Genomic DNA, 22265 nt, shown 5'->3' on the forward strand with positions numbered 1-22265 from the left:
TTAAAGTCAAATGCCGAAAAATGCGTAAAGGTCCCATCTTACAACAAAAAAAACGTTTAGGTCCTATCTTACAACAACTTTTTTTATAAGTCCATTTCTGACATTTTTTTTAAAAGGTCATTTCTGATAAAAAAAAAATTTAAACACGTGACCGTCACGTGCTGGTCATCACCGAAAAATTCAAAGGTCGGAAAATGTGTAAAGGTCTCATCGTACAACAAAAAAAAACAACTTTAGGTCATATCTCACAGCAAAAAAATTTATAAGGTCCTTTTCTCGCAATTTTTGAATTGTAAAAGGTCATTTCTGACAAAAATGCTTAAATGTATTTTCTATTATTGATATAAATATTTGACTAAATGTTACCAAAATTGTCTAATACTATATATTCTACAATCATCCATGTAATCTTTTTCCATACATAAACCGTTTATACAGAAGGAGAGAAAATAAAACAAAATAAAATAGATGTCATATAGAAAAAGGGGTTTTTTCTAGGAAAATTTTGCACCAGAAAGTAACATGTGTTATTCCTGATGTCTGTTTTAATATAATGTACTCCCTCCGTCCCAAATTACTCGTTACACTTACCTTTTGTACAAAGTTTTAGGTGATAAGTGGTTGTTTGTTATCAATTGTTATTTTATTGAAAAAGTAGATGTGATAGGAGTTAGTAGAGTATTTTTTAAATTGAACAAGAGAGAGTGTGAGAACAAAAAAAAAATTAGTGAGAAGAGAGAGACAATATAATAATTGCGGGGTCATTCATCATTAAGAAGTATAACAACTAATTTGGGATGAACGGAAAAAAAAAAATATAACAACTAATTTGGGACGGAGAAAATACTAGATTTATATTAGCCATTTGATCTTTTAATTAATTATCATTATTTTATTTTATTTTTGAGGGGAATTTTTTGATCATCACAGAAATATCATTTCCATAAATGTGAGTGGGCAAAATTAATACCCATTCCACAAAGAAGTAGGAATATAATTAATTGGAAAATATCCGCATTACACATAAACTACTTTATTTTGGCTTTTTACTCCTCGTACTCTTTAGACATTTCCTCTCTTATTTTTCTTGTTATAGACGCATTCTCATAATGTCGCTACATTTCAGGGAATTAAGTTTATCCAACAAAGATGTATTCCCTCCGTCTTACATTTATTTAAACAATTAATATATTTTTCTACTAAACTTTAAAATAAATATTTATAAAAGTTGATATCTTGAAAATATGGGGGTGAAACTAATAATATATTTTTTTATATAAAAATGTTTGATCAGTGTATTGGCAAACGTGTAAAAAAATGGAAGTTTTTTTGTGAGACGTAAGAGTATATTACGATGCCATTTTACTAGTTTGTCACAGGGATTTATCCAAGAAAAATAAATACTACGCATAGCCTCATGACCTCATCTAGCTACGTCTACTCGTTAAAGAGGATAGTTTATAATTAAGGCCCTGTTTGTTTGACATAAACACTTTTTCTAGAAATTCCTAAGATATTTTCCTTTTCGCTATTCCATCGATTCTTTCCTTTTAACTTACAATTGATTTTATTTTTCACCAAAATTTCTGGTAAGGAAACAAATAAAGGAAAAATATTTTACGATTTATATTTTCTTTTGAAACAAATGAAGCCGAAATTTTTTTTTAAGGTAGATTTTGTTTAGAAACCTTTATTTTTTCCATCGTGGAAAATAACCGATTAAAAATAAACACGAAATATAACATAAAGGGAAAGAAATCAAAAGATAACTTGTTTCGAAATCATAACATAATTTCTTTCTAAATCAAGATAAACACATAATGAAATCGTTTGGATTGCTTTCTAATCCAATTTTAACATTTTCAGAAAGAAATTAGAAAATAATCAAAATTTATAACAATTATCTGTTGACATTTTTCTATAAAAGGACTCTATTCTTCCATCAAAAATTACAGAAGAAAAACAACGACTAATAAAAAAGTGAAAATAAGAAGTTAGGAAAAAAATATGGGGAAAGGAGGAAGTGCTGGTGATGTTGCTACTCATGAAAACATGGCTGCATGGTTGTTAGGAGTCAATGATCTTCAGATTTTACCTTTCAAGCTTCCTGCTCTTGGTAATTATTTTACTTTTTTTACCTTTTGTTGTTGCTCCCTTCATCTGGATTTGATTGTCAAGTTAACTTTGTAATTTAAACTAGTGACGTGTCTCATGTGATAATTAAATATGGACGGATTTAATTTTAATAAATTTGTCTTCTGATTTTTATTTTCACCTTTTGTCATCTATCCGTCTTAATTTGATTGTCAAGTTAATTGTGTAATTTAAATTAGTGACGTGCATCGCTTGACAGTTAAATGTGGACGAAATTAATTGTAAATAAATTAAATTTGTCCTTTTTTTCACTTGTTCAATTGATCCCTAATTTGATTGTCACGTCAACTGTATACTTTAAAATGGTAACATGATCACATGACATTAAATCTGGTCAGAGTTTGATTTTAATTAGATTTGTCTTATGTTTATTATTTAGAATAATATAGAATTGAAATAAATATATTCCCTCCGTTCTCAAATGTATTTTTATCCTGATTTTTTTTATATCAAAATCACTACTTTTTACTGAATTAATTACCATTTACCAATGTCTATTTTTAAATTTTAATTTCAAAACTAGTTGTATATCGACTTTGATGCATACTACCTCCATTTTAAAATTATCTTTACACTTTCTGTTTGAGTCTGTTTCATAATGTTTCTTACATTGTGCTTTATACTCCCTCCGTATTTTAAAAAGAGATACACTTCCTTAATCGACCGCATTTTAAAAAGAGATACACTTTCATTTTTTGACATATCTTGGTCTTACTTCCAATTATATTAATATTTCTCTCTTCACTTACTCACATCACCTTTTAACTATAATAAATAATTCACTCACTACCCCACTTTCATCTTATTTTGATAAATTTAACCACTTTCCTAAAACGATGTGCCGGTCAAAGTGCATCTCTTTTTAAAATATGGAGGGAGTACTATTTTTGGAAATGGAAATTTACTATCAAACCCCTCATATTCCATAACATTTATAACATAGAACTACTTTTATTTCTTACTCCCTCCGTTTCTTTTTGTTTGTTACGTTTGAACTTTTGCACGTTTATTAACATATAATAAAGATTCTTTTTCTTATTTATTAAAAAAAATAAACCCAAATAAAATCTCAATCCACTAATCATTACAACAACCAATAAGATTGTTTTATTTATCAAAATGAACCAATAATGGAAAAGAACACAGATTGTTAACTTAACATAAAATTGTAAAGAAATTTAATGAGTTGAAAAAATTGGACCAATTAAAATTAAAATCTAGCACAAAAAATGACAATATAATAAATTTATAAAATGAAATATTCCCCCACTTAACAAACATTATGAAACACCTTAAAAGAAATACGTAACAAACAAAAATAAACGGGTGGAGTATTTAAAAGTGGTATCCATACATATGTAAAGTTACCCGTATCTATTTTAAGGACAAATTGTTTTTACCACCTACAAAAATCGGAAAAAAAAATTATCACCTAAAAAATTAAAATTTGTATTTTACCACCTAAAATTAATTAAAACTTATTTTTTACCACCTGAAAGCGAAAAATAGGTAAAACCTTTATGTATGGCTACTTAATTCAATTTCCCTCCAATTTTTTACACTCCCTATGTGATTTTCTTTAACTCTTTCACTCTTCTCTCTTTACTCCCATTAAATTTTGTCAATTTTGTGAATTAATGGTGGTGAAAAGTTATGTAAATTCATGGAACATAAGTAAGTTGGGGAAGAGAAGAGAGTTAAAATACATGAAATCGTAGAAAAATATAACATATAAGAAATATTACCGTTATTGTAGCCCCCTACATAACATTTTCATATATTTTTCCATTTTTCAGGTGGTAAAAAACAAGTTTTAAATATTTCTTTAGGTGGTAAAATACAAGTTTTAGTTTTTAGGTGTACAAAACAATTTTTCGATTTTTTTTTTATGGTAAAAAACAATTTATCCCTATTTTATGTTATAAAAAATTTCATTTAAATAAAAAATTATTTCTTCAAAATCACTAAAAATGTAAAAATTAATTGTGTAATCCTTTAAAATGTTTATTCTTCATTTTTTTCATAATATAAAAATTAATTAAAATATTTTAAAAGTTACAAAAAAAAACTGGATATAAGTTAATTTTGGATTTATTATTTACAATGTTGATATTGCCGGATCTATTTTATTCCCAATTTCCCATGATCTCCTAGTCATTTTTTAAGCTAATTCGGGAATTTAGGTAAATGTTTTTTAAAAGCATTCAATTTGGTAATCATTCTTAGAGTCTTTATTTGTCTCGATCTAATATCAAATTTTACAACTTTTTATCCTTGCGTATTTGGAGATATTTACGTTCAAATTACATGTTGAGTTGAAATTGAGGAAAAGTCAAATTTTGACTAACGTTTGAGAACCGAAAGAGTATGTTTTTTTTTTAATTTACTCCATCCTTTCCTTAATACTCACCCCGGTTTGACCGACAGAGAGTTTTATTCAATTTAATTGACTTATTAATTTATTAGGTACTACTCCCTCCGTCTCTATTTGTTCTTCCCAAACAGGACGAACAAAAAATGACTGAGATAATGGTTGATAATGAGGTACTTTTGTAATAAAGTTAGTGGGAAATGTATCAAATAAAGGGATATGGAGTTTTGAATTTTTTTTAATGCTTTTTTAGGAAGTAGGAATATATGTGGCAGTGTGTTTCCATGGTTAAGTAAGAGAAATGATATAATATTAATAAAAGTATACATTTATAGAAAGGAACGAGTATTAAATGACGATTTTATAAGGAAAACGAGACGAGTATTAAGGGACAGAGGGAGTATGTTAACCTTTTTGTTATAGATTTGATTCTCACTTTAATGTAAACCAGTAACGAGTGTCAAGTGAGCACGTGACAATTAAATCTGAACGAATTTGATTTTAAATTAAATTTTCGTTTTTTGGAAATATTTAGGGTGTGTTTTATTCACCTGAAAATTATTAAGTGCATCCGAGTGCACCGTGCATCCAATGATATTTTTATGTCCATTGTTGATCTCTATCACATTTTCCACCAGGAAATGACATGTGTCAATCATGGTGTCTGTTTTAGTATAAAGTAATAGATATCCTACTATTCACCCGATTTCACTTACTTTCTGAACCTATATGAATTTATAGGATTTATTAGAACTTATCAAAACAACCTTTATTTTTCCTGAAAATAAAGTAAACCAAACAGAGCCTTACTAGTATAAAATTGAAATAAATCCATGTTCTTTGTTACAGGACCTCAAGATGTAAGAGTAAAAATTAAAGCAGTAGGAATCTGCGGTAGTGATGTGCATTATTTGAAGGTATATACACTATTTCATTGTACAAATAATATTTGATGATCATTAATTTGTTAATTGTTATATTAATCTTATTTAATTACTTGATTAGACAATGAGCTGTGGTGACTACCATGTAAAAGAACCTATGGTGATCGGTCATGAATGTGCTGGGATTATTGAAGAAGTCGGCAATGAAGTGACTTCACTCGTTCCGGGGGATCGAGTAGCTCTCGAACCCGGGATCGGTTGCTGGAGTTGCGACCGCTGCAAAGAAGGCTCTTACAATCTCTGCCCTGATATGCGCTTCTTTGCTACCCCTCCTATTCATGGCTCTCTTGCTAATCAGGTTCATATACTTATCACAAATTCCCAATAATCGGCTTTCTACACTATTTATTTATTAATTTGACCCTTTAATATTAAATATTAATATGTAACTAGTGTTTGCTCCGGGCGAAGCCCCGGTTAAAACGTAGAATACTATATGAAATGTATTTTTACACATTGTTTACATTTACATGTGGGTATGCGAGTTTGACTTTTTTTTAATAATTATCCAGCAATAGTTTATTTTATTTGGATGTGGTGTGTTTTACGTAGTATCATGTTTTAGCAATAGTGTTCTTTATCTTTTTTGGTTGTTAGTATTTGTAAATCATACCTAATATCTATTTAATGTCGTGCATATATGTTATAATCCATACTCCATATATGCTAACACAATTGTTGACTAATGAATGAAAAAACATGTTAGATGTTATATGTAGAAAATGGTCAAATTAAAGATGTAGTAATATTATTTGAAACCTTTTTCAATATTTGTAACAAAATTACATTTTCTTGCAATCACTATGTTGTGAAAATTAGCAAATATCATAAACATGGTGAAAAAGTAGTATAAATACACACTAATCCTATCTAACTTAAATATATTTAAGTAGAATTAAAAGACATAACGAATAGTTAGCTAAGATGGTAAGTTTTCTAATATATTTCTTGTTGGTCCCATGTTCGAACCCTAAAAAAATCATTTTGTTTAACACATGGCGGCGTGACATACTTTGTCTTGGAGATTTAATAATAGTATAGATATGTTATGAGATTCGGTTTGGAAAGTGTTTAGTTTGGCGTAAACACGTGTTCATGGAAAATCATTTTCACCTTTTCAATAACGTTATTTGATTTGACAAGGGATGAAAATCAATTTTGCATAACTCACTCGAATATGGAAAAAAACAAAAATCCATTTGAAAGAAACGAAACAACTTTTTCACTTTTCCTCCTTTACTCCCTCTTCTTTTCTTCATTGAAAACAACCCGTTTTCATGTTTTCACTTTTCCTCCCTGCCTCCCTCTTCCTTCTCATCAATCTTCACCCATTTTCTCTCACTTTCCTTTTTCTATGAGTTTTTTCTTACAAGTAATAATTTTTTTTAAAAGCTAGTTTTGAATTGTGTTTTTTATTGGGAAATGTACTCCAACAAAATTCATTTTTTTCTCTGAAAACGGTTTACGCCAAACTAAATGGGGGCACCAATATATATTTTCAAAAAAAAAAAAAAATTATGAACTTTTACTAATAGAATGGTCAAAGATGAGTGTTACTCAGTAATAAGCATGAAAATCAAAACAGTGCATATTTTATGAAACAGATGTAGTATATGCTCCGTTATGAGCGTGATCATGAGGTCCTCTAACTTGATGAAACATGTGAATGGTGTATAGATTGTGCATCCTGCTAGCCTGTGCTTCAAGCTGCCTGATAATGTCTCGTTGGAAGAAGGGGCAATGTGTGAGCCATTAAGTGTTGGTGTATACGGTTGTCGTCGAGCTAATGTAAGTGTTGAGACTACTGTTCTCATCATTGGTGCTGGACCTATCGGCCTTGTTGCATTGCTCTCGGCCCGTGCTTTCGGCGCTCCTAGAATCATTGTGGCAGACGTCGATGATCATCGTCTCTCCGTTGCTAAGGATCTTGGTGCTGATGGAGTTGTTAAAGTTTCATCAACTAAAGAGGTTATACCATTTTTTTTATTGTTTTATTAGCTACTTAAACTAGTATATGATCCAATTTGTTGATTGTTTTATTGATTCGTCTCAATTACTACTTTAGAGTATTGTGTAATTAGAGATAAAAAATGATATAAAATGTGCATTGACAAACGTAAAAAACAGAAACTGGAACATCATTCAGGATGATCATGTTAATGACAATTTCCGGGTTATTATTGCAGTTTGTGGCAACAGAAGTGGAAGAAATCAAGAAAGAAATGGGGAAAGATATTGATGTTACATTGGATTGTGCTGGTTTTGAGAAGACAGTCACAACAGCTTTCGGTGCTACTCGTAATGGTGGCAAGGTTTGTTTAATTGGGATGGGTCATTGCAACATGACCGTTCCTCTTACCCCTGCAGCCTCAAGGTAATTCATTTCTCTAAGGAAGTATTGATCGATCTAGATCTCATCATCTAAAGTCTGATCCCCCGATTCGACCCGGCCTGAAATAGCCGCGAAAATTACGGTCTAGGTCTGTTTAGGCCCGCTTTCGGGTCTAAACAGACCCAACCTGTTTTAAATAAAATTTGGCGGGTTCTGACTTCTGAGCAACTCAAATTGAATTTGTTAAGATCTGACCCATGAAACATAACGTGAGAGAGTCCCCCATTGATAAAAGAGAAGAGAGTTAACGGAGTAATCACTTAATAAGGCTAAGGGGCTACTCCCCTTATTGTCATATGGTTTTAAGGTGGAACCTCCTATAGTCTTGTTAAGTGGACTCTCTCTCGATGACGGGTGCGACCCAGGCTCGTATTTAACATGGTATCAGAGCCGGGCCCACAGCTAGGACCTTGGGCCTTTAATACTCTGGGCCAAATTAAAATGGCACATGTGAGGGGGAGTGTATATTTGGCCCGAAATAGTGGTCTTTTGGGGCAGGGAAATTGACCAGTCCCGGCCCGACATAACAGAATTGTTGGTCATTGCATGATTCGAACGCGCCCGGCCCTCCTTTTGATCAGGTCTAGATTGATCTTGTCACATATGACTAGTAGTGTCCATCAATGTAATATATAGAACTTCGTATTAATTTTGGTATGTTGTCACACTTGTATAACAGGGAGGTGGACGTGTTGGGTGTGTTCCGATACAAGAACACATGGCCGCAATGCATAGAGTTCATAAGCAGCGGAAAGATTGACGTGAAACCTCTAATTACTCACAGATTTGGGTTCTCTCAAGAGGATATTGTGAAGGCTTTTGAAACCAGTGCTGGTGGTGGCGATGCTATTAAGGTCATGTTCAATCTTTGAAGGAGATACTTCAGTACTAATATTGGAATTTGGGTGTTTAGTTAATTTAGTTTTTATACCACACCATACAATAAGGTAGCTTTGTTAATGATCTTTGAAATAGTATTGGTACTTTAATTTGCAAATATTGCAGTTATGTTATCAAACAATTTAGTTTGCAATTATTTATGATATGAGTTATGATTAATATAGTGTTTCGGTTTATTACTACTTTTTTGTTCTTCAATATAGGCGTACATGCGCAATTTGGATTATACACCCGGGTGCACAGTGCTCATTGTGCACCTTGAAAATCTAATGAACATTGTGAATGATTTCAATATACATGTATTAGTGAAATATTTAAGCTATATGGTCTATGAATTTGAACTATATGTTCATTGGCTATATGTTCTTTGGATATGAACAATATGTTCTTTGTATTTGAACTATATGTTCATTTTAAAAACAGGGTGCACAGTGAGTATTGTGCACCGGGTGCATAAACCATATTTTGGACGTACATGAATATCGATCATAGCCACTCGAATAAATTCGTATATAATCGTGTTAAAACTCAAGAAAGGAAAACACCGTGTGAGAAAAATGAAGATCTTACACGTAAAATACAAACCCTAATGAAGGATTTTGGTACTGTTGAACAAATCAAAAGCGTCCAAGTTAATCATCTTGTCCAATCCTAGTATAATTCTGCACCTTCTTGCATTCAGCGCCGTATGCTCATTTGGAACACATGAGGAAGGGAGTCTGAATGTTAAAGGGAGGCTTAAATTTCATTCGACTTTAGGATGGACACTCTGATTGATAACAAGCCATGTAATGGAGGCTCGAGTTTGTTACTCCATCTATTTTCGAATACTTGCAACACTTGTTCACACGTGTTATGAAGTGAAATTAAGGGTGATAGTTGAGGTAAAAAGGAGAGAAAATTGGACGAAATAGAAAAAATGTTGCAATTATTCATAAACGGCCGAGATAAACAATGTTTAAAGTATTCTGTATAATGGAGGATTCCAAAAAAACATCAAAATCAAGAGTTGTTACCATGTGTGAGCCTATTTACTGCCTGTTTAATTTAATTTCAAGAACCTACCCAAAGAAGTAATGTAAAGTTGAAGAATGATGCTAAAAACAAGTTAATAGTGAGCGTTTGGCTCTAAGCCTAACTCTCTAAGGCTAAGCACTAACTATAGAAGTGCACTGCAGCCAAAGTTATTTTGAGAATGCCGTCAAAGACCTTTTTGGCCAAGGAAAAATGAATAACTCTGCTAAAATAACTGATTTTTAACAAAGAAAGATGAGGTTGCACATTTAATTAATTTTCAACCTTTTGTATTAGCTATGCTCTTTTCGATTCCATGAGGAATGTTTCGAACAAATTAATGTTACAAAATTTTATTTGAGACACAAAAAGGTCAAGTACTGCTCAAATTTTGATCAAGCAGCCACACCAAGTGACATGAATAACAAATTGCATCAATATCAATGTGAAATTAGAAGAAAATTGATAGCTTGATCTGAGTATTAAGCAGTTCAACTTGACCTGTAGCATGCTCGCTTGGCAGCACGAACAATATCCTCGATCTGCAATACATTTAAGGGAAAATATTAGGTTATGAGAAACAAAAGAATGAAAGATGCAACAAATTTCTGACTGTAGAATTTAGAATATGTGCATATTTTATACTTCTAGCAACCTTAAGAACTAGTTAGAACAAGCATATTTCTACCTTGGTACTCCATAAATTACAGCACAAGCACCAATGGGACTTGAGGGAGGGAACAAAAGAAACCCTATATCCTATTATCCTATGCTGAAAATCAACTAAATGTAATATACCTCCAAGATAATACTCTGTAACAATTTTCTTTTCTAAACTCTTTTGTCCTTAATCGAGCTTTAAGAATTTTCTTTGAAACCAATGGTTGTACTGACTATTCATAATTGCTGGCAAATTTGTGCTTTATACGAGAAAAAAAGTTACATATTGCCATATCTCCTAAAAGCAAAGTGAGTGTTGCTAATGCAATCCTCATACAGTAATAATAATAGCAGGATTTACAGTTCTTTCTTACTGAATGTAAACAGAATAAAATAACTATGACCAATAAAGATGATAAAATCTAACCTGAGGAACAGCCAGCCTTTCAAGATTTGGGGCATAAGGCATAGGAATGTCAGCACCACTAATCCTCTCAACTGGTGCATCAAGGTATTCAAAGCTATCTTCAATAACTGACGCACTGTGCAGACCAAAAAAAAAGTTGTTATAAATAATAAATTGCAAACATCAAGTTTAGGCGAAAAAGTATGGTTGAGAACACAACAACGGCATTGTAGCACACCTAATGACAAGTGTTGCAAATGCACAAAGATCATCTACAGGAATCTAAATGAGCAAATCATGAACGAATCTTTTCAGGCAAACTAAGGAGGCAGGAAAAATAAAAATATGATCAAGGTGAGAAAGAAAGATTACCATATTTCGGCACCAACTCCATGCTGCGGGAAACCCTCTTCAACGGTTACCAGCCTATTTGTTTTCCTGACAGATTCATTGATTGTGGGTCTGTCAAGAGGACGAATTGAGCGGAGATTTACTACCTGAGCAATAGAAAACGTCAATTTATAGTCTTGAAAAGTAAGCAATAGTTCTTACAAAGTTAAAAAAAAAAAAGTAAGCAGCAGTGTAACATGAAAAATAAAAAAGAAGTTACCTCAGCACTGATTCCTTCTTCTGCCAAAATGTCAGCTGCCTGCAAGACATGGAAGTCAAGTCTTTAGTTAAGAAAGATGCATCATCACAATATGAACACCAAAATATATGAAGGAAAGATGTGAAAAGAAGAACACATTTGTATTATGTTACAGAAATATTTTTATAAAACAACTACCTTGAGAGCATAGCCCACCATCTTAGAGAAAGCCGTGATTGTCACGTCCTTTCCTTGCCGTTCTATCTGTATTGAAGGGAAAAATTTACAAAGCAATCTTAACAACGAAATGTTCAATAATTGACAAGTCATCAAGAAAATAATATTACCTTTGCTTTTCCAATTGGAACGGTAAAATTGGAATCAAGAACTTCTTCGGAAACAGGAAAAGATTCCCCATATCTACAGAGAACGCACATCAAAATTTTGTATGTTAGAAGTGTGATACAGACATATCTACTTCTAAGAAGTGTGATACAGACATAAAACATCACTTACAGCAGCTCATTTTCCAAAAAAACAACAGGGTCTGGATCCCTAATGGCAGCTTTGAGCAACCCTCGGGCATCCTCTGATGAGTATGGGCAGAGTACCTTCAAACCAGGGCATGAACCATACCACGCTGCGTAACACTGCAGAGACATAAAACTAAGCATGAGCCACGACTACGAAGATAAAAATATAAATAAAGGTTCAAACTGATTGGTTGAGCTGATCACCAATTTAAAGCAAGAAATCCAGGGGACAAGAGAACTTTAATTGTAGATTTTGGAAAGAAAAAATAACATATCTCCGAAATGACCAAAAAAAGACACTAAAAAGATATGATAATTAGATTGTCAAACCTTCTATAAATGACTAGGAAAAATCCAAAGAGTTGATCGAACAATGTTACATATACTACATTTGAAAGTTGACCTCAATCACTGAAAAAGTATGGCCAATTGAAAAATAAAATGGATTTGTGTGTGTGTTGGGGGGGGGGGGGGGGACTGGGTTCCTAACTCAGAATGCTAACAGGGGTAAGTCCGTAAATGCCCAAGGGAAAGGGGGATGTAACTAATAACTTGATCCCCTGACCAAAGACCCTGGAGGATGCTCCCTGCAAGTTCCAACTGAGCTCTCTCCACTCAAGGGAACAGAGTGAATATTACAAAGGAGAAACAAAAATATCTAGAATATGGAGCATGGTACAATTGAAGCACTCACTATGTCTGAACTGTTGGTAAAAGGAAAAGTTCAAAATCCAAATATTATTTCTCCTTTTTGCATTCCAAGTTCTATTAGCAGGCTCATTATCTTCAGTGGACAAAAAACTTTTATGTATCATATCACAGAATCACACTGAGTTCCGTCTTCAGCAAAAGATACTATCTTCTACTAGCTACGCCAAAACCTTAATCATTCCAATGAACACATACCAAATTCTCCAAATGTTTGGGGCAAGCCAAAAAAGACTGTTTAAACATAGAGTGGGCTCGTTACATGGGTTGCCATTTCAATTAGGCTGTAGAACTATAGTAAGCTGGTTTACTGTAGAGTGAAAATAAATCTTACATGTACTCTGTGTCTCTGTGCAATAAGAAAGCATCCAGGTACTAGTATTTTTAATGCTGATAAATATTATCAGACCTCAAGCAAGCTTAATAAATCACTTGGAGGAATGCAACGGTGGTTAAAAACAAGAGGAAGGTTTAAGAAAATGTATCATTCTAATTGCATAGCACATATTTACCAACTTATTTTCTAATAGGATTAAAACAACAAAGCTAAGAGTAAACATCTTCCAGAACAGCCGACACTGCTGGGTATAGAAACCTACTAGAAGTTGATTCTATTGAGGATCCAGGACCAAATCATTTATGCCATACCAGGCGTACGAAAGATTCGACTAGAAAATGTGGGATTAATTAACATGTTAGGATGTCAATTAAGAAGAGAAACAGAGAGAAACTAATCAGCTATCACCACAGACACATCAAAGGTGCCCTCTTCAGATTCAGAACCAATAAAGCTCCAATAACCCAATTTGTCTATATACTTCAAAATAAAATGATAACTCCATGCCTCCACCCTCTCTTCCAAAATGCAAGAAACATGTTGGGTGTCTGGGGCAAGTTTCTTCAAGAGTCAATTATCAATAGGCTACTGTGCTCATTATGCCTGATGTCGAGGCATGCTTAAGAGAAGGATAACCCAGGTAAAATATAGTTATCAATGAGAATCACATAAACTTTCTGAAACAGCGGTGATTAAATCGAACCTGGGAATGTTGAGCACCAACTCCAGCAGCAGCACCATTTGGACCTCTGAAAACAATGGGTACAGATATCTGACCAGCAGACATATAGTTTGATTTTGCAGCGGAATTAATAATGTGATCAATTGCCTGCAACAGATAGGGATGCACTTTGTCAGCAATCGGCATAATCACAAATCAAAACATCACAAGCATAAAATTCGCCACTTATTAGAAAGTTTTATCCATGTTCTTTTATATTAGTTTTTCCCATGCACACTGATATTAAGTTGCGACACTTGGTTAGTTGGTTCTGGAAAGTTCTGAAATATAAGTTACGCAGCTGTCAAGAAGACTAAGAGTCTTGTAACAATATAACCTCCCCTAGGAAACAACTACACTGAATGTAGTTCTAGTCCTAGAGATTTGTGTTAATAATAGCCAACTTCTGCTTGTAAAATGCGTGTTGGGTGCAATTCTTTTTCCCCTCTGTTCCAACCAGAAATTTTAGAAAGAGCTAATAGAGCATTCTGATGGATGGATAAAACTTCATCTTTTACAACCCCTAGTACTACCTTCGCGTATTGACTTAGTCAACCCACAGGCAAGTTGTTTGAAATTAGTCTGGACAAGGATGAAACCTTAAGCAGGGGAAGCAAGAAAAGAGGTTGTGTAAGGAATTATATTCGTCATGGCAATATCTCATAGGTAGAGGGTATCCAGTGCATCATTTGAAACAAGCCTTCACAAGAATCGCCTCAACACCAATAGCCCGACAAAGATGTAAGCTGTGTCGAATCCAATTGCACAGCAAGACTTGGCACGCTCAAGGAAAAGAAAAATAAACAAGACCATATGCTCTTTATTTGCTTGAACATATAAAAACAGTACACCAAAGAGTAGTTACTGTTGGTGGATGTAGCAACCATGAAGCACACTACCTATTTACCATGGCTACCTCTGCTTTTGGCCTGTTTTTGTACCTGGGTGCGGATGGGGATGTGGATTAGGATGGGATGGGATGGGATGGGATGGAATGGGACAGGATGGGGTAAATTCTATTAAAAGCAAAACGACAATTTTAAAGGGTAAAAGACTAGGACTTGCTTTTAGTTTTGCATGAAAATATTCGTTAAAATATCCTTCTAAGTTTTAGAAGCTACCTCTACAATAATATCCTAATACAAAATATAAGTGTTGAGAGTAGGAACTATGCCTGACATAATACATAAATTCAATATTATAAAAATTACAAGCACAGTTCAACTTCAACATTCTCCTGAAATTATTGTTCGCTCACCCTTGTACCCAACAAAACAGAAATAGAACCTTCTAATTGAAAAAATTCTAACCTGCATTGAGAAGTTGAATGTCATAAATTCTATAACAGGTCTGAGTTCTTTGTATGCTGCACCTACTCCAATTCCGGCAAAACCAGCCTGCACCACAAACGAACATATAATATTAGCCCAATTGACTACAACAAGTGAAAAGCAGTTAAAGATGAAAATTGACGCAATCTATTAAAATTGCATGAAAATAAATAATTATTTCTACAAACCTCTGTAATCGGAGTATCAATAACCCTTTCTGGACCATACTTGTCCAAAAGCCCTTTGGTTATCTGATGCAAAATTATAAAAGAAAACATGCATGTGAGCAGAATACTTTACTTTTAATGATGAAAGCCGTGACAAAAGAGTAAACAAAATTGCAAATTTCTCACCTTGTAGGCTCCTTGATATTCACCAACCTGTGTATGTGCAAAACATTCAGCATTCAATTATAGAAGAAACTTCCATGAGAAAGAGCAGAAAATACAGACAGACAATAGTATTCTCAATCTACCTCTTCACCCATCACAAAGACTCTAGGATCTGCACCCATTTCTTCATCTAATGCAGAATTTAAAGCCTCCCTGACTGTTATCTGTAAAATTCATGACACTGTCATCAAATAAATCCAATAAACGAGCAGAGAAGAAATTTTTCACAATCATGAAAATAATGACTTTTTTTTCATGAAAATAATGACTTCTGCAAGAACAAAAGAAAAAAATAAATGATGCTCCTAGCATGTAGAGCAACTACACCTAACGAAGAAAAGAATTCTACACTAGACCGAAAGGCCAATGTGCAAAAGAAAATTGCAATCATCCACAACCAGAATTCCAAAGTGTCCAAAGACTCCAAACATTCACACACATTACATATGCTAATCGAAAACCAGATTAAACACAAAGGAATTTTATAGCACTCGAATACAAACCTAAATTCCTAAATTCCCAATTTGATCCCCAAAACTTCTTTTTTGAAGGAAAGATCCCTGAAAAATAATTAAGCAATTCACACGGAAAGATGTTATCCGGCAGTCAAGTACATTTGGCCTCTCTCAACAATCCTAATCAGATTCCCGAAACATAATTGAGCAATCAACACCAACATGAAGCTAATTAAATCCAACTCCATCATAATTTAACACCAGGAAAGCATTTCTCACTCTACCATGAGATAAGTTAGTAAATGGCAATTTTCAGCCTATCATTCACAACTAAATTACATTTTTGGAAAATAAAAATATACTTGTATACAAAATCTCAACTACGATAGAACTACAGCGTGGAAATCATACCCCTAGAATAAATTCACACAAATTTGTATTCCGCAATAGATAAAAGTACAAACACGAAGATAAAATTCACAAAAATGAAAAAGAATCACCTCTTTCCCGGCGGTTGCATAAGTTCTAGCAGCGTGTTGTAAAGCCCGAATTCTCTGCAATAAATTAAAGCATTCTAATTTCCATAAATTGCAAATTTGCAACAACAATTAACAATTAGCATAACTAATTTGTAGTGATAGATTACAAATGTGTATGCAATTACCGAAGAAGATTGAAGGCGGCCATTGTTGACTACTTGCCGCACAAGCCACGACATTGTAAGTGGTTCAAATTCTACAACAAACACCACAACATCAAAAAAACGAAATATGAACAACAGATCGGGAAATCAAAGCAAAATTTTGTAAATCTGGAAAAAAAATCGATCAAAAAAAAGAAAAAGTTTCGGAATCAAATTGAAAAAAGTCAATAATTAAGAAATTTTACAAAGAATGTTGGTGTGGTGGAAATAGTGTAGATGAAAATGCTAAATCTATTGAATGCGAAAATATAGAAAGAGAAAGTGAGAGATACTGACCTTGCTGCGAGAGGAGAGAGAGAAAGGGAGGCGACTGAAATGAGCCGAATCGGCTGGTATTGGTGCTGGTGTTGGTGTGGGCGGATGAAAGTGACAGGATATACGCTCTTTTGTCTTTTATATGCTTCCGTTTTGTTGGTTCGGTCTCTTTGCTTTTGGCTATTTGGTTTGTGGAAGAGTCCATCAAAGTTGTAAAATGAGGTTTTATTCTATTTACCAATTCCGGCGAAAATACCAATGAGGTTAGTTAGGCACGGTTCTTTTTTGGTTAATAGTTGTTTTAGGACTTGTTTCGCAGTTCAGTTCAGTTCAATTCAGTTCAATTCAGTTCAGTTCAACATATTATTATTATTATTATTATTATTATTATTATTATTATTATATCAAATGCTAACAAAGTCAATCATTTTACAAATAATTAGTGGGAAGGCGAGATACAATCTGGGCTCCTAATCCTCTGGCTATAGCAAAGCCTATCCTAGTGAAAATATGAGCAGCAGCACGAGCCCCAATGTCCTGAGTCCTAGAGAACTTTTGAACCCACTTCAGCAACGCAACAACATCCTTATCCAGCTCCCCCCCAAAGAAGAAAAAAGAGAACGGAAGAAAGCCATAACCAATGGCCCTGCAACGGGCTTCGTACTTGACCCGCTTCCGGATAGCGGTATCAGTCACAACCCGGCCCGGGACAAAGCTAGAAAAACCAGATTGTGTCAAAGGAGATGATCCCGTCAAGTCAACACACACATCATAGCCCCGATCCCAAGAGTAGAGCAACACGTCTGTTGGTCGTAGAGCTCCATCGTTCCCTCCAGATAGATCAATACCAACCTCTTTACGCGCCAAAATCACAGACCGATAACAAACATCAACAAGGGTATCCCGAACCACATTATGCAGATGTTTAATACCCACGATGCCAGCACATGACACCACATGATCACAAAAAATGTCTCTCGCAAAGACCCTGGAGCAAGCAGAACATGGCGCCGTAACAGAGAACAAATGAACCCCCAACCGGTAACACAACACACATCGGTAAGCCTTAGCATTCATCGTTTGTCCCAAACCTGATATGGGGACCGCACGAAGCCAAGCAGAGGTGTGATCTCCCTGCTGCGATTTCCACAATGTCTACTGTCGGGAAGATAAAGAGAAGGTGGATTCTGCAGATGCAGTAACCTTTGTGAAATATATATCTGCCAATTTCTTCATGAGTTTAGGGGCAGCGACCTCACTAGGATTACTCAGAATGTCATACTCCACCGTTCTATTAAATAGACTCAACGCATCTTCAAATGCTCGACTAGGACCAACAATATCAACATGAAGTAGAAGCTTTGTCTGCAAACCAAAAGACTGCAATCGAGAAGCAAGAAAAGCATAATGACGAACATCACTTGCAGAATAAACACCAAGTCCGCCAAAATAAAAAGGTAAGGTGGCAAGTCGCCACTGCCAATCGTCAAAACCAGGCCCCGAAGCAATAACAATACGTTCCAAGGAAGATCGAAGAGCCTCATCGAAAGTGCGCTGATCCGCCTCAAAAATACCAGGAGGACAAGTACGCAAAACAAAGCAGAGTTTATAAACTCCGGTACATGCCATAAGTAAAAATAGCTCACACTGAGGATCATCAAGATGAGCAACCTTATCCATAAGCCCAATGGTCTTGGTCACCCTCTACATCACAAGCTCACCACTAAAAATACCAAGCAACTTAACACCATGCAAAGGACGAGAAATATCATGGGGAAAGACTCCCACAAGCTTGCTTCGAGGGTCCTCTGTAGGCCAGAAAACCTCAGTCTTCTCCACGTTAAGATGTAAACCAAGACAAGGCTTGTCCTCCATAATCAATTGCAAAAACTTCCCCACCACTAAGGTGTCACCAATAATAGTGTCGTCATCCAAATACCATGCCTGAAGACATACATCAAAAGCGTCCATAATTTTACAAACCAGGGGTTGTAAAACCAAAGAAAAAAACAGAGGACCAAGGGGATCACCCAGCTGCACCCCCCTGAGACAAACATAATGTGTGCTCCCCATAATACAATCTGGTTGGAGTAGATTAGCAGAATTCAACCCACCGCGAAATGCCCGGACAACGAAGGCGAACTTCACGTAACATGGCCGCTCGATCAACTAAATTGAAGGCATTTTGAAAATCCACCAACAACATTGAAAGACCCACATTAGAACCCCGATCTTAAATCAACCGGTTCACAGTGTGAAGAATTGCCTCACCACCCGCAGATACCCCGACACCAAATTGTAGACCATCAAAATAACTCCCCAAAAATTAACCAACCATAACAGCACCAACCTTCGAAACCAGACGTCGCCAAACAGTACCCACAAGAATAGGACGAATACAACCACCGGACTTGATAAGAGGTGTGAGGGGAGCACTAGCAATATGCTCTCCCAAAACCATAAGACATTTTCCAACTAAAAAGAGATTAATCACCCTAGAAACGGAGTCAACTAACTCATCAGAAACAGCCATAACAGCACCACTCAAGCAATCCAAAAGGTGCTGAGCTCGCAAACCGTCCCTCCCACAAGATGTGTCACGTGGAAAACTCCTAATCCGGTCCAAAAGAACAGCAGAAGTAGCTATGAGATGATGGTGATCAACATGAATATCAGGCAAGGACGGAGCTGGAGAAGAAGGAGGTTTTGACTGAATCCGCAAGAGTGGCCTCATTATAAGGCGCAACACCAGAAGAAGAAAGAACGCGGACTACGACAGTGTAGTGACCATCACAAATCTTTCTACGGCACTTCTTGATATTACGCTATGCCAAATCAAAATCATCATCAGCATCCATCAAAGTAGGGGATCCAGCTGCCAAAGCTTCCTGCGAAAGCAGCATATTATCACCCGGCTCACTCCAAGTACGAATAACATTAGCAATGCTCTCTTCCTGCCGTTGCCGCCTAACGGCAGATGAACACTCGCAATTACTCCTCGGAGTAAAGGTCTTAAAGATGAACACGGCAGATGAACAATGGGAGTAATTTCACTTGAGTCTATGTTTGATCATAAGTCTTAAAGAAGTAAAATATTGAAGAGTCATTGTTTAATTGTTTAATTGTTTAATTGTTTGTATGTTGTGTCTTGAGTCGCCTTGAACATAACATATTAATTAACGTAAAGTGTAACCCAAAAGAGATTCAAAACTCTTGGAACGTATATACCTTGAGTATGAACAATGGGGGGAGACTTGCCGGAAAACTTGTACTCCTCGAATGATACAAGACGTTGTTTCATTCTTTCTTTTTAGGCCGTTGTGCATTGGAATTCCGTCGGTAGGATCCGACTGTCGGTAGGAGTCCGACTTATTATTATTTGGTGCATGGTGGGCTCCCATCACCTTTTCTTTCCTTTTGAGGATACTTTACTTACCCGTTCGAATCTACTTTTTATTAAACTGTGAGTCAAGAGTCGTGTCATGTGTCGAGTCTTGTCTCCGTGTTTAATTGTTCATTATATGGCTTTTGCATGTTGATTATTTAATATTGTCGAGTGAAGCATGTTAGGATAGAATGTCATTCTAGCTTGTTCGTACTCAGCTTTCGCTGACTTCGTGCTTCATGTCTTCTGGTCATGGCCTTTTCCTTAATGACCCTATGATGATCCATCAATTGCATTTGCGTTGTTGGGGAGTAGATTTTCAATAAAGCAGGTTTGTAGAGATAACTTGCGGGAGAAGTTATCATGGGATTCGAGTTGAGAGTTCTATTCTTCCGTAATTTATAAACTCTTTATTTTATTTTAAAGTCATGACTACTATTTTCAGTTAATGGATTTTTAAATGGTTTGTTTTGGATTGGGCCTCAGTGGTTCCAATTTGTTTTTATAACCATTAACTATTTATTTAATGTGTTTGAAAGTTAGTTAATTCCGCTGCGTAATTCTGGTAAATAGCCTTAGCCGTTATCACGGTGGCGGTAATATCTTGGTAATTCTTGTGTTTTAAGTCGGAAAATGTTTTATAAAAAGCAAGGAATTATTAGGGTGTTACAGATACATAGAGGCAACACGAGAAGATTAACACAACAAGAGATGTCCTCAGGCTTGCAAATAACCCTATCAATCGCGCCTTTCAAAACCCGGGAAAAACCCAAACGACATTTAGGAGGGATGGATTTCACAGTGCAAAGTCATTTTGAAAGCAATCTGTCAAGGAGAGTGACGGTAAAACCACATTCCTGTTCTTGCACCGCAGTATCCACATGAACATTATTATTATTGTATTATTATTATTATTTATATTATAATAATAATTATTATTATTATATATAACTAATTATTTACTATTAATGTATTATTAATTACTATAACTTATTATTTATCATTTATTATTATATTTTAGTAATTAATTATGGATTAATAATTATTAAGTTATTTATTTTTTAATTATTAATTCATTATTATTTATTATTTATTTTTCATTATTCATTTTTCATTACTCATCTATACCTAGTATTTAAAAAAGAAAACCATATACTATTAGATGACATGTGCCACCCCATCTTTCATCCATAATTTTATTTTTCGTTCATATATTCATTCAACCTCTTCCACTTCATCTCCCTCCTTAACATTCAATATTAATGCATCATCTACTTTGTATATTTTAAATTTTAAATTTTAAATTTAACTCATATATAAATCATATATTCCCACTAATTAAAATCAGACACTCTCAATAAAGTTAACACTTTAAAAGATGACTTATTAATCACTAATATAACTGCCCGTTAAAAGAACGGGCTCAAAAGCTAGTTATTCATTATTTGTTATTTGAATATTTGTTATTTATTATTCCTTTTACAAAGTTGAGGGACCTTCCGTCCTATTAACTCCTTGAAAAACCATACACACTAAATTATGTGGGGCCTAAAAGTATTTCAAAAGTGGACAATCAGCCTGATGTAGAGGAGCACGTGTATTTCGACATTGAAGTATTGAACATTTTAATTTGCACAAGTTCCTCGAGGCATCCAAATCAGTCTAGTTACTCTAGTACTCCGTACATACTATAGGCCAAAAGTATTTTAAATTAACTTCATAAAATACTACTCTATGTATTTTTTTTATTTACCCATGTACGAAATATTTATTTGATTTATACGTATTTTTCTACATTATGTCCGTGTATTTCTTTGATTTCTACGTTGTACATGTATTTAAAATCTTCCGCATTGTACCATGTACTTGTAAAATAAAGTCAACCTTATCATTATTGTTGATCCAACAAATTATGTTACTTTTTAAACAAACTAAAAATTTTCTATATTATAATGAACCTTAGATTTGTTGTTAATCTAACATTATTGTACAAAAAATCTTTATTTTTTAAAATA

General features: G+C 34.5%; 2 protein-coding genes across 2 annotated transcripts; one reads left to right on the forward strand and one right to left on the reverse strand.

Moving 5' to 3' along the window:
- The first annotated feature begins 1970 nt into the window (after positions 1-1970).
- LOC110786027 (sorbitol dehydrogenase-like) lies at positions 1971-8897 on the forward strand. The gene is made up of 6 exons (XM_021990538.2): positions 1971-2116; positions 5375-5442; positions 5531-5767; positions 7147-7437; positions 7656-7843; positions 8541-8897. Exons 1-6 carry the CDS (start codon positions 2008-2010, stop codon positions 8731-8733), a joined length of 1086 nt encoding a protein of 361 aa, XP_021846230.1. The 5' UTR covers positions 1971-2007; the 3' UTR covers positions 8734-8897.
- Positions 8898-10043: 1146 nt separating this feature from the next.
- Positions 10044-17089, reverse strand: LOC110786026 (pyruvate dehydrogenase E1 component subunit beta-1, mitochondrial). The gene is made up of 15 exons (XM_021990537.2): positions 16887-17089; positions 16572-16642; positions 16408-16461; positions 15536-15616; positions 15414-15440; positions 15249-15311; positions 15040-15126; positions 13712-13837; positions 11947-12080; positions 11778-11850; positions 11629-11694; positions 11452-11490; positions 11214-11338; positions 10863-10977; positions 10044-10317 (listed from the first exon to the last, which is right to left on the reverse strand). The coding sequence occupies exons 1-15, from the start codon at positions 17068-17070 to the stop codon at positions 10267-10269; spliced, it is 1296 nt and encodes a 431-aa protein (XP_021846229.2). The 5' UTR covers positions 17071-17089; the 3' UTR covers positions 10044-10266.
- Between the last annotated feature and the right edge of the window lie 5176 nt (positions 17090-22265).

Source organism: Spinacia oleracea, chromosome 5, assembly GCF_020520425.1.
Source record: "Spinacia oleracea cultivar Varoflay chromosome 5, BTI_SOV_V1, whole genome shotgun sequence".
NCBI lineage: Eukaryota > Viridiplantae > Streptophyta > Magnoliopsida > Caryophyllales > Amaranthaceae > Spinacia > Spinacia oleracea.

Coding starts and splice junctions, on each gene's coding strand:
- LOC110786026 (XM_021990537.2), bottom strand. CDS start 17,070: ATGGACTCTTCCACAAACCAAATAGCCAAAAGCAAAGAGACCGAACCA. Junction 15,617..16,407: donor ATGCAACCGCCGGGAAAGAG/GTGATTCTTTTT, acceptor TGAATTTTACAG/ATAACAGTCAGGGAGGCTTT. Junction 11,491..11,628: donor TGGTGGGCTATGCTCTCAAG/GTAGTTGTTTTA, acceptor CATGTCTTGCAG/GCAGCTGACATTTTGGCAGA.
- LOC110786027 (XM_021990538.2), top strand. CDS start 2,008: ATGGGGAAAGGAGGAAGTGCTGGTGATGTTGCTACTCATGAAAACATG. Junction 5,443..5,530: donor GTGATGTGCATTATTTGAAG/GTATATACACTA, acceptor TTACTTGATTAG/ACAATGAGCTGTGGTGACTA. Junction 7,438..7,655: donor AAGTTTCATCAACTAAAGAG/GTTATACCATTT, acceptor TTATTATTGCAG/TTTGTGGCAACAGAAGTGGA.